The following is a 16,287-nucleotide window of genomic DNA, read 5'->3' on the forward strand; positions in this document are numbered from 1 at the left end:
CCTCTCCCCTGGAGTAACACGCCCCTTTCATGATGATCCAGCAGGTGTGAAAGAAGCCTGAAACTTGGTGAGATTTTGTATGGTCTCTCCACCACTGATGAAGACTAGTCTAACAAGACCATACTCTCATATTGCTGAAATACTGTGTATCATAGCCATACTATCAATGTGTGCATTAGTATTAACTTGTATGCAGTCTGGGTTAGGGAAAGAAAGACTACCATGTGGTATTGTTTTGTTCAGTGAGTAGCTTTTGAATACATGTCTGTCAGAATTCAGCCCTTCATAAAGGGCAAAAAAATCAATGATAAATGACTTCAGGTGGAACTTTTGACTAAATTTTGTAAATAAACAACCCCTGAACTAAACATAGACAGGAGCACAATACTATTGATATAGAGTGCTATAAAGACAGTGAGGCTATTTCTACAGACTTTATTCATAATATTCTGACAAAAGAACTAAGAGAAGAATAGTGTATCCAATGTGGCCATTCAGGAAAAAAAAAATATCCATGTGTAGTGTTTGTTTGTTTGTTTTTTTCTGCTAGCAAAACGCCACATTTATGGCCAGTGTTATGCTCTGTGAATCACCAGCCAACTAAAATTAAGCAAAATAAAATGCACTGTCATGGAAAATATAAATAGATGGAGACACTGTCACAGACTGTGCCAAAAGGGTTAAAGATTTTTGTTCAAAAGACAATTCTTTTGGCAGACTTACGGTCTATGGATTTCTACGCAGCTAACCATGGGAGGAGGCCATTCCCTTGATAGGCATTTTCAATGGAATCAACAAAATTTCCTTGATATTTGGTAACAAGTAACTACTAATTGAAGTAATCTCCATTTAACGTCTAAAATGGCAATTGTTCATGACAGCTTAAAAGACTGATTACTCCCACACAAAAACAAGCAAAACAGTCACATACTTTGATATAATCATTGTTGTTGCTGTATGTCGTACATGCTGAAGTTCATTCACAGTATAGACACACCATTCAACTCTGCGGCCCTTGGGGAAGTTTCACACAGAAACAAATGCATTTTATGAACAATTCCAGTCAATTACAAAATGGAAATTATTTATGGTACCATAAACTGGGGGGACTTTGGACAGGTGGATGACTTTGGACAGGAATTGTTTCACTTGCATTTTTTTTTTTTTTTTTTTTTTTTGCTGTTGGTTTTTCTGAAAATATTTTTGTAGGTTATGAAAGGGGGTTACACGTTTGTATGTGAACATTTGAATGTCTGCACTTCTCTTGTATATTGCAAGCAGCAAAATAATGTAAGTGAAGCTGTCTGAACTGTCCAAAGTAACCCTGCCTGTCCAATGTCCCCCCAGTTTATGGTAGCTTAAAAGATTGATTATGCCACATGAAAACAAATGAAGCATTCATGATACAAGGTGTACATCATTATTCTTGTTACTGTGTGTGTGCTCAAATTCATTCATACACTACTTGACTCTGTGACCCTTTGGAAAGTTCTACACAGAAGCAAACTCATAAACAATCTCAGTCATTGACAAAGTGCATTCTACGAGTATAACATGAATGGTATAGTACACCACTATTTGCACACATATTGCACATTCATTGTTGCTTGATCATGCGAGTCGTCTTTTTTAACACAATTTTATTGTGTTGTGGCAGTCAAATTAAATGGGCTTTAGTACACGTGCATATGCTTATCCCACATTCGGCTATGGCAAAACAGATTGTAAACAACCTAAAATTAAACAGGAAAAAAATAGAGAAATGGCAAAATACCATGAACTGCGGTTTTCAAAAAAAAAAAAAATCAAAAAGGTGAAAAACAACACTGTACAGTATGGCTCATCAGTTTTTGTTGTGCTGAATGCAATTGACCTACAAGAATTACTCATCATATACGCAGTTTGTATGTGTTGCTATCAGGTTGACACAGCACTTTTTGCAAACAACTCAAATAGCTCTATTACACAAACATTCATATCATACATAATAAAGAAATGAAGCTAAACCATCATTTTATTCACCATCATATCTAGAAAACCCCAGTGGCTGCTACTGTTCCGACTGAAGTTGAGTTCACTATACATCGACTGTGCAGTAGTCCTACTATGGAGCTGTAATAGCTCCATGGGCCTACAGTCGTACCATGTTTTGTAGTCTAGTCATATTGTACTGAGATTCTCATTTCAATCCCTGCCTACATTTGTATACCCCTCCGAGGCATCCAGGGGTCACATAATATAGACAGAGATTGGGGGGGGGGGGGGCAGGGGAGTAACTCAAATATATTTGGCAAATGTTAAGGAAAGAATGAAAAGTCATCTAAACAGCCATAATTCACTTGCACAAGAGCACAAAAAAGAGACAAATCAGCACACATTTGAAATGAGGTTTTGGTTTGTTTTTTTTAAAAGGAGAAAAATATATTCATACTGGAATCAGAAACCCTATAACAGCTTCTATCTCCCTCCAGCTATGCATTACCCCTAAACATAAAGCAACAAAAGTTTCCATCTCCACTGACAGGATATTCTCCCACTCCTAACCGCTCCCCACCCCAATACCACACTCCTTTTATCATGACATTGACCTTCATAGATACTTCCCCATTGATCTCTACAATAACCTAAATAACCTCACAGATTATTCTTATACTATGTCTGGCACCATTAGTCATCGGACTGGGTAAAAGGAAGGTTGAGGCTTGCTTGGGTGCTACGGGACTGCACACAGGTGCTTTATTGATAATTCAAAAAGGTGCTGCACAAAATGGCAGAAGGCATTCTTTCCTCTATAAGTTAATCAGTTGTTGGTATAAAAAGATACCTTAGTTTTGGCTCGATGGATAAAACCAGGGATACTCTATCATATTACAGGTCCCTGATTCAAATCTCCTGGCAGCAGTGGTTGTGTCCCTACAAATAGGTGAGATACTTCACACTGTAAAGCAAGAAATATTCCCGGCAAAAATTTTGATTGTGAACTGGAGCCAATGGCCTTTTTTGCGACATCAAATTTTTGCGAATTGCCACTGGCATCCAATGCATTGTAGTATAGACAAAACTTTCGCGTGCATTAAAGTTTCACGAATCTTGGCTCTCGCAAAATTTGTGACATTAAAACGCATGCAAACATTTCTGGTTTTACAGTATTCATTGCCTAGTTCCTCAGAAAAACTCGAATCGGTCAGTATGGTGCCTTGCTTTTATAAGAATTTAAGTGTTTCCTTGGTAGTGAAACAAAACTACATTGTAAGTCCATAAGCAAGCCCAAACAAGGCCTACATGTATATGGCTGTAATCGCCTGGTCCTTTATAATTCAGAAAGGCATGTTTTCTCACTGAACGTAGAAGGTCCTAAAGTAAACCCTTTGCATATATATCATAAGGGAAACATGATGAACTCTTTACAAAGTCTGGGGGATTTCAGAATCTCATACTGAAGAAGGCTAAAGCCAGGCTGACACTTGCACGACTTTTGGCCACGATTTTGTCGTGGCAAGTCGTGACCAAAATTTTGAACATTTCAAAATTCTCGTCCCGACATGGCACGCAGTCACGACGGGTTTACGCACACTTCACGCCAGTTTACGACTAGTTTGCGCACTGGCACGACTTGAGTCGTGCCAATGCGTGCCACACAATCGTGCAAGTGTCAGCCTGGCTTTTTAGTACTAAATGTAATTGTATCGGCCTACATACCACGCATTCTTACTTCACATTTCATGTTGCCAACAGTTAATTGTGGCTTCACCTCTTCAAATCTTTCCATTCACACTCCAGGGGCTCACTAATTAATGGCCTCATCACAAGAAAGCTCTGAAGTTTTTTGACAAATGCCTACCAATCATAATTAACTCGTTTCCCCCACAAAATTCTGACATACACCCATAGATCTTTTACCGTACCTACCGAGCTCCAATAGGCAAATTGATTCTACAGCCTATAACAAGGGACTAACTCTATTGTTGGTTAAGAAGTCTTCTCTCCTAAAATTCCATTTCCTTCACCCTCTTCAGCTTTGGGGGTTTTTTTTGGTCATTTTTTTTTTCTTCCAAAAACCAATTTCTTGCTAAGAATCCCATGACATTGACCGTACCACTGCTCTACAGCTAATTTGGCAGCCTCTATTATGAGCCGTCTTAGGGACGGATAATGCCGGCTTAAGGAATTGATTGATGGCACTGGGGGTGTCGTTGGTATTCATAAGCTTAATTCAATTTCCAGATTCTCAACAGACAGACCAGGGGAAGTACCCCATACCTGCATCCAGTGTCTGCAGTGCTGTATCATCCCATTAGTCCACAATTTTTCTTCCCTACCTATGTTTTTTTTTTTTCCTCTATTTTTTTTTTTAATACTCTGGGGCCCATAACACTGAGGCAACCTTTACCTGAACTTGTTATTATTATGTATTATATCACAAAACTACGGTATCAGCTGAATTTGTAGCGTGGGCATGATTTCTCACATTGTTTTCAAGCCCGAGTGAATTCAAGCAAATATGAAATTGTCATAATAAAATCAGCATGGCATGTCAGCTACCATCACAGCATGCAAATCTAAAACAAAAGTGAATGGATAACATTTGTTGTGTTCAGTAACTGCAAACCAACGGCAGACATACATGTATTTGTCTCTTTTTATTGTTTTATTTTAGTTATATTTCCTAATTAAGAACTATTTTGGTATGACGTCCTGAAAATGTACCAGCCCTCAGCATTCCCTATACATCCTTTCCAACTACATGTATATCAGTCTGAAGTCTATGGTATCCCCAGAGATTACTTGCTGTTGATGTTTGTTAACACTGCTGCTAGTGTTGTTGTTGGTAGTAGTAGTAGTAGTAGTAGTAGTAGTAGTAGTAGTAGTAGTAGTAGTAGTAGTAGTAGTAGTAGTAGTGTAAATAATAGAAGTTGTAGTAATAATAAATAATATCGCTGTAGTTATAATCATTACCATTCATTGCTTTTATTATTATTGTAATTATCAATATCATAGCTGATATTGTTAGAAATACTAAGTATCATCATCATGATTATCATTATTACTGTACTACTATTATCACTGCATTTTTTGTTGATGCTGTTTATGTTTTCTTTATTTCCACATTATTGGTATCCAGAATAAACCTGCCGGGTCATATTACCCCACTCCTATCATGTCTCCCAGCTTGTGTGCAAGAGAATTACATTCCAAAAAAGTTCAATCTTTTTGTCTGGTGGCACAGCTGTGTTCACACACACTCAAAATGCCCAAGCATGGAGGTGTTAATACCCCAGTTACCATGGCAACGATGACTCAGCTGCAAGCTTCCTAATCACACATCATCGGCACCTTATAATCAAAGTCAAGCTTATAGACTTCACATCACATCCTCTGCTTCTTGAATCCTCTTAAGAGTACATTCATATTTAGAACAGATGAATTAAAGACGCAGAATTCAAAATTATGATCATTTTTCATGAAGTACTTGCTTCATAAAGAACATGAAAACAAAATTTGCAGCTGGTTTGAGGAAGAGTGAGAGAGTGGGGGAGAGACACTGGAGAGATAGAGAGAGGAGTATATTTTAGGACCTGTCATAATTCTGTTTAATATAGAGATAAGCTGGCGGATAAAATTCACCTGGATTACAGTGACACAGAGATTGGTAATCTTCACTATTAATAGCGGGAGCCTCACACGTGTGACTTGCTTGTACCTGTAGCCCCCGTAGCATGGGCCACACGCGTGCATTGATGTAAGCTCAGATTTCTTAATCTTATCTGATCACTGTAAGGCATATGAACGACACAAAAAGTTCAATCAAGCAGGAATAAAGTTCCTAAGAAAAGAAAAGGGCCCAATACAACCGATGATGCCGATAAAAGACCCCATACCACTGCCACAATAGTAGCAAACTGTGAATACACAAATTCTTGCACAATGGACATAAAACCAGCACAATTTTTTCCCCCGATCTATTCCTGATAAGAAAGGAGTACCGCCATCCTTGACTTTAAAGTTTCCGATGATGAAAAGTGCCACGAGCAGGATACCTGTAGGCTTGCATTGTTTATTGGGCATTTAGCATCTGCCACACAAAAAGGTCAAAGTTATTGCCACCCTGCTGATGTTTGGGAGAAAATAAAAATGGCTAGAAGCTAGATCCATGGGATGAAATAGCATCAAAGGGAAAGACAATTTTTGTTTTCTGCCCTCCTACTTCTACAACCGCCAAGGCGGCACTGCCACCTCGCTTTCTTTTCTTTTTCTGATCTGTTTATCAATCCATCCATCCATCCATCCATCCATCCATCCGTCCATCTATCCATCCATCCATCCATTTGTCTGTCTGGATGATCTAGCAACCATTCTTATATGTTTGCACATACATGTTGTTTACATCTATCTATTAATCCTATTAACTATTTTTGAGACGGAAATATATCGCACCATGCTCCAGTAATACTTCCCATATCCTGAGACCAGGGTTTACACCCAAAGGGGGAGATCTGACAGATCCAGCACGTGTATGTGCACCATTTTCGATAGCGATTAATGACCATCTAATTGTTCTGTCACAAACCTTGTTCACTTCAAAACTTACTCGCCACAAGTGGAATAATGACCAGAATAAAGTAAAAAAAAAAAAAAAAAAATGCTGTCTCCAGCTATCAGCGATACAGTGATTAAGACTTATAACTTTGCATAAGTTTTATTCAAAATACTAGTTATCAACATTGACATCCAGGCCATTATATTCAATCTTTTGACTAGTACAGAGAAAAAAACACAATATAGGTCTGATGTACATTCAAGGGCATGACCTTACTACAACACCCACAAAATAAAGCAAGAAATAGCACCTGATACAATAGAAACATCTGGTTCTCATTTAATTGCTTCCTCCCCACATTTGGCATAAAAAGTGTGAGTACCAACAGTCATTTACTGCTTTTATACATAATTTAGATGTGATATGCACATGTTCCAATCAAAAGTAAATTGTGGTTTTTGTCAGCAATTAAAAATTGCAAATGTCAGTGGGAGTGATGCCAGGGCACTTCAAAGTTTCACCTTTTTTCCAAAGTGAGCTAGCTTGAATGAATAAAACTAAGCCCTCCACTACCACAGGTGACTAGATTGTAGGTCATACACTTTGTCAATGGAACTATGAGATACTGGCCCTTAACAGGGTTAATTTTATAGTGTAACTCTCTTAGGACTGCTTCAATTACCTAAAATGTCATTGACATTAAACACATATTGACTACCTTAACCCTCTACATACCACATCATATTACTTCCTCAGAGGTCTCTGTGTCAATTTGTGCACATTTCACTCAGTGGCACAAAAAAGGTTAAAGGGAGTGACAGGTAATAAAAGGTGTATTGCATCTGAACACTTCACAACATATCCAGCTGATATAAAGTAAAGGTGAGGTCATAAACTGTGAGAGCATGAAATGATCCAGGAAAAAAAACAAAAAAAAAAAAACTCCAAAAAATATTCACCCCTGACAGCGAGTGCGGAAATAATAGTGGCTCACAAGTAACCCTTTTAACCGTTCCTCAAAACACCAGAGTACCAGCACATGTATTACAGGCACATATTCCCTATGATTCAAATTCGTAATTCAAAATGACTACAAAGGTTTAAAGTTAGTATGACAACTCTTATAATACAGCAGCTGGAGCTGATAAAATTGAAAAGGAAGGTACTGTAAAACGAGGAATTTTCGCGTGCATTTTAATTTCGTGAATTTCGCGAGCACCAAGATTCGCGAAATTTAAATGCAAACGAAAGTTCTTGTCTACACTATATGCACTGAATGCCAGTGGCAGTTCGCGAAAATTTCATGCCGCAAAAAAAGGCCGTTGGCTCCAATTCGCGAAAAATTCATGCCGCGAATATATCATGTTTTATAGTAATAGGCTAAATAGGACAGAAAGTTTCTGTAGCATGGGAAAATTTTTCTTCCAAAAAGCAATAAATCTGGAAGCTCAGCTCATGAGCTTGTTTGCTAGATGACTTTAGTCCAGTATCAGCAGGGTACAATTAATCCCACCTTCGCACCTGTATTGCCTCAGGTAACATCGGAACTGTGCTACCAAGGAGTTTTATATTGCCTACCACAGGTTGGTACAAGCAAGGTTATTCACTCAAGGTTCTCTGAAATCTGAACATTATGGTACATCTTCAGGTAGAATACCTTAAAACTGGGTTCAGCCAGGCAAGGATTTGTTTTATTAACATTGGCTAGTGATGGATCAAGATTAGTTTTTTTTTCCATTTCTGGCTTCTGTAGCAGAATAACACAGATAATACAGTACTGCAAAGTGTGGTGAACTGACACTGTTGTATTGTATTTATAATATATTTCAATTACATCGTACATCAATTTTCAAAACTATGAAATTTGTGCTCTTACTTGAAATGACATATAGCAGTGAACAGAACAAGAATAGGCAAGACTTATTAAGTAAAAGCCACTGACAACCCACACTCAGAGGTCCCAGGTCCCTAACCAGCTAACACTTTGATCCAACTACAATACTAAACATAGTGCTTCTCCACACCTTACATACAATGTAGGATCATGAAGATAGCATACTAGAGCATTGGGGTCCTAAGCAAATTATTCTGGAATTTCACAAGAAAACTCTACAAAGGTACTTCAATGCAGAGGACCGTAAACCCTTCCTGAAATTTATCCCTTTTCTCTTTGTCCATCACAAAGCCCCTGGTCTAAGCAAATTATGGTAATCAAGCCCCTCCATTCTTGTGCTAATTGTTTTGTGGTTGTTAGGTAAAAGGTGTTTTGTTATACATACTCTCCACTGCACGTCTCTCAGTCGTCTCTCAGTCGAGGGGTTAAAGAAAGGAACACTTTGTGTTTACAGAGGCTCAATTTGTACTCAGTCCAAATACGTGGTACCACAGTGAAACAACTCAACAGAGGAGAGGTGGGCTAAAGAGGGGTCTTTCTCCGGTACTTCCAAAGTACGCACAGTTTGCACTTCGCTTTTGTCATACCCTATGTGTTGCGGAGCACGCATAATATTGTGACCACGTGCTGAGTGCTGGCTCCAGTAGTAGAGAGAGAAAAAAAAAAGGAAAAAGAAAACCCAATCAATGAAGTCGTTCTTCTTCCTCGGACACATGTTAACAATGGCCGAGGCTGGGCAGCCACACTAAGCTGTTCAAACATTTTCTCAAATTGGGTTGAGCTGGGCCCGAATTCACAGTGGAAACATTCAACAATGGGCTGCTCCTTTCCCTTCCCACTTTCACAGGATGGTGCTAGGTCCTCATTCCACTTTTCTTTTGGGTCTAAAACCAGCAATAAAACAACTGAACAACTTTTAAGGGATGCCCTTACGAGTATCAGTCGGTCCAACTTCTGGATCATTGCCCAAACTACCGTATGTGTGTGACACAAATATCTCCATAAATCTCACCGCCAAAAATGGTAAAATTTGGATAGATTATGATCCAGAACAGACGCTATAACAACTAGGTTACCAATTTTCATTCCTACTCAATTATTCAAGTGTCTCTCTAATCTTCAACTCACTGGACTAAAAACCTTTTGCATCTCTGAAATAACAGTAGATTGCATACATGTACCCTAGAGTGAATGGAATGTTTATGCAAAAATATATGCATTGTAACATATTCAGAATTCATGACTCTTTAATATACAATACATATTTCATTGAAAACATTTTTTTTTCTTCTGTTTGAATTATGGACTCATTGTATTTGTGCATGTGACAGTAAATCTTATATTGCAAAAACATTTTAAAATACATTCAGATTCCCTTATTTTCTTACAAAATTTTCTAAATTTTTTGTGAGACTGCCTTTGTTCTGTTTGCTTGATTTACTCAACTTGTCAAAAGGTACATTTATCAATCTCACTTCTGGCAATAGAAAGTTTCAAAATTACCTTGCTCCAGGGGAGAGTTGGGCAGATGATAAACACAAAGCTATTTTGATTATGGGGTTAGAAACGTCTTCTGAAATGCCCCCCCCCCCAAAAAAAAAAGTGTTTGAACCAGAAACTTATGCATTTCTGTAGAGATGGTAAATGCAAAATCGTTTTGAAACATGTTTAAAGCTCCGACCTACCCATGCCAACTACATGAAGTGTTATTACACAATTATACTTTCATGTTATGACACTGAGGGGCAAATAAGTTTGGTTTAACTTTACGCCCACTTCCTACTATGTTATCCACGGTATATAAAAATGATCTCTGCCAATCGGGTCAAAGCAACTCAGTGGAGCTGCACAGTAACCAAGGCCTTCCTCTCAACTCGCGCTAGAGAGATAATAAATGCAACAACTCAAGAAATGTGATTCAAAGGCCTCTGCAAATGGGTTTTGAAAGTGAGTACTAAAATGTGTTTCAAACATGGAAAAGATGATAAATGCAGCTAAAGTCAGTCTGAACTTGGATTTGCACTTTGAGTAGGGAGGGGGAGGAAGAAGTAAATACATAAATCTTCAAAATAGGGTCATACTGGAAAACTGATAGCTCTGCTAAATTAGCTAAATCACATCTGTCTGGTTGTATTTATGAAATATTTCTGCTCGAAGTTTAAATCAGCATGATGAAATATTGCATTTCTAGTTGTAGAGGTATAAGGAGACACAATTGCCTACACACATACATTGTACATTATTTTCATACCCATTCAATTATCTTAAAACATCATTTGGCATATCATTGGATTCATTTTTCATTTGGAGCATTGCACTATTTTATTCACATTTCATATCCATCCTCAAGTAACATGTCAATTTATCTTGCTTTGCACTCCACATGAACTCATTTGTGGATATGAAGAAGGAGCAAACTTATACATCCCCTAAATAATTTGGAACAACCATGGGGATAAAGTGAATTCCAATTGTGTCTCTGGGAGATTTTGGACGATCAATAACCACGAAGAAAATTGTATTTCCATCTACACAATTGGCGAGGATTCTCCCAGTTGGAGGGGAAAAAACGACAATTTCCGCTCATGTCATTGAAAAGTTAAAACCGCAGTTATTGTTCTCTGGCGAAGGGAACCTGAAATGGACCGTAGATCGCATTCAGCACGTTCGAGGGATGCCCCAGGCGAATTGGTGTTCTCCAAGTCACACGACCTCAACCAAAGAGAGAGAAAAAAAAGGCGTAGGGCCTGCATTGACTAGGGAATTTCCGCCCGCACCAAAACTGCATGCAAGCCGCACACTTGCCTACAATTATTACGCCGACTACCTCATAAAAATCGTGAATTAGAGTCTAGATAATTATCCTCTAATTATCGGTTTTCTCTACAATTTCGAACCAAAGTACGACTTTTTTTCTTTAGCTGAGAGTACGTGTAACACTGGATAATGCTAGCCATTGCATACCGACAATTTGAGTTGTATCGCATGCTTTTTCGACTTACCCCTCTGATCTGGTACGGCCTCATCTATTTGACCCACGACCGGACGCAAGGCCAAGCTCGCTAGGGCAACGGCCCCGACGAGTATCGACGGCAGACACTCCATCCTCCATACAAGGAGCTGCCTCATCCTTCCTGATTTTAGGCACCCTTATCTCTGCTTTCTAAGGAACAGCACAGATAATCCAAGCTCTGAAAATGAAACTCTCTGATCCAGGTACACACTTCACATAAACGGCATAAAATATCGAGTCCAAGACGGAGTAAAATGACCACAACCCAGATTAGGCCAATATAAGCTCATCCCACCATAATGAAAGATAATCCAAAAAATAGCGATAGTTGAAAGTTACACCGTATCCACTTGCCACGGCCGCGCTCCGTTGATCGTGTAACAAGCAACGGAAAGAATAAAACAAAAATGATAAATAGACAGTCCAGGGTAGGCCGGCCCTACAGATGACAGGCGCTTTTTCTGGCTCCAGAATGAAACTTTCCGACATGGAGATGCGACCAAGCAAGACGCAAAAACAAAAACACTTGCCGCAACTCCCGAAATGAAGGTTGCTAGACTGTGTTTTCAGGTTATCCACTCCCCCTGATTACAGGAGACAGTACGGAAACCAACTGGTTTTTGCACGGTGATCGAACACCACGACGGGTGGCTAAACTCCACTCCTCCTACTCGGTCCAGCACCACGCACACCAAAACTTCGAGGGATAAAATCTGGAGGTTGCTAGCAGTTGCTCGAGGGAGAAGCAGGCACGCACGCAACTTCTCGCGGTAGGGTTAGCCCTGACAAGATTCTGAGCTGGAGGGATCCAGACAAGCTAAACGTAGGGGGGCACCGCATTCGAAGAGTCCGCGAAGTTTTCGGTGGGAACACTCCGGTCGACTCCAATTCTTACGAATAGGGGAGTGACGGTTCACGAATTTGGGAGGGATTTGCAAACATGCGGCCTCCCTATTCTAACACAACCAGAGGAGCCTTTACATCAATAACTGCCACTAACCATGAATATGATCGCTTAATCAAGATATAATTATATGTCCAATGCAAAGACATATCTTCGAATTGTTGCTAAATATTAGTAGGCCTTGATTAGTAGGCCTTGCTTAGTAGGCCTTGATTAGTAGGCCTTGATTAGTAGGCCCGAGAAATTCAAGCAGAAAGGCGGATCATTGAGTGGTTCACAATATTGCAAGCATTGCTTTTTAGTGGACCTCTCAGTTCTCTCTTTTCCCCTTTTGCCAATATATATATCTATTATTCTAATTGTTAATATTTTCTTTTCACACATTCTAGTGTATATCGTGCTTATGATATAGTTCCTGATTTATTCTGTGTTGTGTTTTGTTGGAAGAAAATGAGAATTGAAATAAATGAATTGATTGTAGATTTTATCTCGTCATTCAGATTATTTTTGTCACCATTTTCATACAAGGAAAAAACATTTTTGTTTTTTTAATTTTATGAGTAAGAATGATAATTTGAAGTAAAAAAAAAAAAGTATGGTTGCTGTAAGTAAGATAACAGCACTCCATAATCCTTAATGTTGACAACTCTATACAAAACACAGAATAAAGAATCATTAACCAGTTTAGAGTCGTCAATTCCATTTCATTTCATTTCACTTCCAATAAAAGACACAATTACAAGAAGACATTCACATATTCATATCTTTACAGAAAATATGTACAACATTGTTATAAAAAGAAAATGTTGTAAATGAAAGTACAATAATGATATGCCATGACTGTTGTGAATGGACAAAACCATGTACAGTTGAACCTCTATTATCCGGCCTCCCTTTATCCGGATCTCTCTATTATCCGGACGCAATCTCGCCGTGATTTTTTTTTTCTTTTTTTAATAATTACGGGAGGAAAGGGGGATTCCAAACGGATACATTTCTTAATAATTACTTAGGTAAATCATCCCAAGAATTTATAAAAGAAAATTATTTCATTCTTGCAAACACGAACCTCTATTTTGGGGTCTGTTACTGAGCGTAACAAAGAAAAGGTTGCAGTATACACATTACTACATGTGGTACTACAATGGGCTACATCAGTACATGTGTATGTATATATAGACTCTACATGTATAAAGCATTGAGTCTCCCGTATCCGGCCAAATCCCTTATCCGGACGAGCCCCGGTCCCGACTTGTCCGGATACGAGAGGTTCAACTGTAGATACAAAACATTTTGTCCTTGTGGTGCAAACTGGAAAGCTTTCACTGCATTTATTTTTTTGAGAATTGGACCATATGATAAAGTTCATTTTCATAAGCATTTCAAGATGAAGAAAACTTTCATACAATACAACGCTAAACATGCATGTGAGTTTCTACATCAAAGGTCAGCTGACAGATTGCAAAACTTTTGCTTTACTATATAAACACAGATAAACTCAGGAAAATTGGACGACCAGGACCAGACAATAAAACAGAAGAACTTAACCTCGCAGTTCTTTGTTGTTGTTTTTTTTTTCAGTGTGTGGACGATAGTAAACATGTCATGACGACAATAACGAAACTAATAAACATCGCCATCGCCATGGTCTGAGTATAAGGAGTATAAGTTCACATAATAATTTCACTATAGGCCTAAACACACACAATGTATCATGTCTTTGGATATACCATTGTCATTTATTACTATCATCATCATCATTGATCATCATCATCGTCATCATCATCATCGTCATTATCATCATCGCTGTTGTTGTTTTTATCAATATCATTCAACAATTTTCATATTCATCATCATTATGATATCACTGAAATCGCCTGTTTATTATATGATGTCATATACCTCGACCATGTTGATACCACGTGCGAACGACTTTTATATACACGCACTACCTCCCGCTGACGTGATTGGTACACACACCCCTCTGCGGGTATAATGAATCATTCCGATTCTTCAACGTACACCGAGCTGCAACAAAACGGCTGAATGCAAGTCAATGACTCTGTCGCGTGGGAACTTCCGAAGGTTGATAGGTTGTTCTTGGTTTTTGGTGTTTTGGTTGTTGCTTTTTTGTTCTTTCTTTCTTTTTGCTGTTGACGTTTATCGCTCCAGTTTACTGGAGTATTCCATTCAGGCGCCAGCTGTTTTTTTTTTTTTTTTTCTTTCTTTTTTTAACCAGCTCATGGTGTAAACGATACAGATCAGTTAATACTCCGGCCTTTTACCTAGCAATCCTCGATCTCTTTCGCCTCATCTCTTTCATATTACCCCAAAACTTGTCCTCCGTTGTTTTGTTTTGTTTTTTTCTTTCTTTTTCTTCTCCTCTTTTTTTCTTCTGTTTGATGTCATCATTGTTATTGTTTTAATCATTATTATCATTGTATGATTATCTATGCTTTATTATTTTTGTCGAGTAATTATTATTATCATCATGAGAAGATTGCATCATCATCATTAGCGCCATAATCTATCTCAAAATTTCTGTTTAAATCATGTAGCGAGGAGTGATAGTACTAGAAGTATAAGTGTGGTGGTGTGAGGAGGGGGAAGTTCGCATAACAGGCTTTTCAGCTGGTTTTAATTTGTTAGGTCGAGATGAAACAATAAAAGTTAAAAATGGTTGGCCCTCACTCGCGATTTCCAATTTGTAGAGAGAGGAAATTGAAACTGAAAAAAAAAAAAAACCACCCTCATCTGTGATATTGGGTATGTACCATACATATCGATTAATTTTCTTAACTGTTTTCTCATTCCGAGGATTGTATTTTGTTCCTAGCTGATTGAATATGTTTTACCTTTAGTGACAGGTACTTCCTTGATAAAATCCTATAATCGATTATCATGACATATGAATTCACTTTATGTAATAAGAACACTTTTATGAGCTGATTATTTTCGGTATTTGTCTGACCACGGACACACAAAACACAAATCGTTAATTCAATTCCAGATACGTTGAATTTTTTTGGTACTCCCGTGGTGACATTGTCATGGCTTAAAACTATTATAGCTTTCCAGGACATGACGTGTACCTCACTAACGGTTTCTCCAAGACCAGAAAAGCTGTTCAGTTAGGGATGAAACGTCAATAATTAGCTTGTACTCCTTTTCTTTCCCTCTTGTTCCAACCTTTTGTTCGTTTTAACCCCACCCGCCACCTCGTGGGGTTAATGCGGAAGCGCTCGGCTGACTACGTTCGACACCATGACAACACAACGCTGTAATTTCCCAGGCATGAGCGGTCGATCAGTATTAGCCTTTACCCAAGGTCGTCGCTTGTTTAATCCTGGATGTGTTTATCCCTTGGGCGTATTATCAGTCATCACCGTTGAATTACACATTGGTTTTCTTCTCTTCCTCTTTCTCCTCCTCTTCCCTCTTCTCCATCTGGGCACTTCTTTCTCCTCTTCATTTTCTACGTAGCATAGGCCTAGTCATTATGTCCTGTCTTGTTCACATTCATCGCATTTTAAACATTTTGAGATTTATCAATCAGTCAGTGGAGATGCCAATTGGTCGGCCCCACAGTGGCAATACCATATCATAAAGGTTATTTTCATTCGGTACATTTTGCTTGCCAATGACACCTTATTTCTCTGTCGTTGATTTCTAAGTAAAGATGGTACCAACTACTAGTATTTAATGCATTTGCTAAGCTTCATTCAGCAGTTTCCACACGAGCATGCTGCACCGATTGCCAGATACTGAGCCGTACCTCTGATGTGCGCCCTCTGCGTTTTGTACATTATAGTATTTTATTCGTAACTGCGATGCGATGAACTCAATGAACTGCCTGCTACCTGCAGCATGCAGCTAGCTAGCTGTGGTGATGCGCGATATGCGCTGATGATGAATGTGATGAAACGATTGCGGGCGGG

At 38.7% G+C, this 16,287-nt stretch overlaps 1 protein-coding gene across 1 annotated transcript in view; it reads right to left on the reverse strand.

The window, feature by feature from the left end:
• LOC140233849 (laminin subunit alpha-2-like) overlaps positions 1 to 11,561 on the reverse strand; it is a 209,774-nt gene extending 198,213 nt beyond the window's left edge. Inside the window, exon 1 of the mRNA XM_072313941.1 lies at positions 11,435 to 11,561. Coding sequence (XP_072170042.1) covers positions 11,435 to 11,561 — 127 coding nt within the window. The remainder of the gene's footprint in view (positions 1 to 11,434) is intronic.
• Positions 11,562 to 16,287: the final 4,726 nt, after the last annotated feature.

Source organism: Diadema setosum, chromosome 10, assembly GCF_964275005.1.
Source record: "Diadema setosum chromosome 10, eeDiaSeto1, whole genome shotgun sequence".
In the NCBI taxonomy this organism is placed as follows: Eukaryota; Metazoa; Echinodermata; class Echinoidea; order Diadematoida; family Diadematidae; genus Diadema; species Diadema setosum.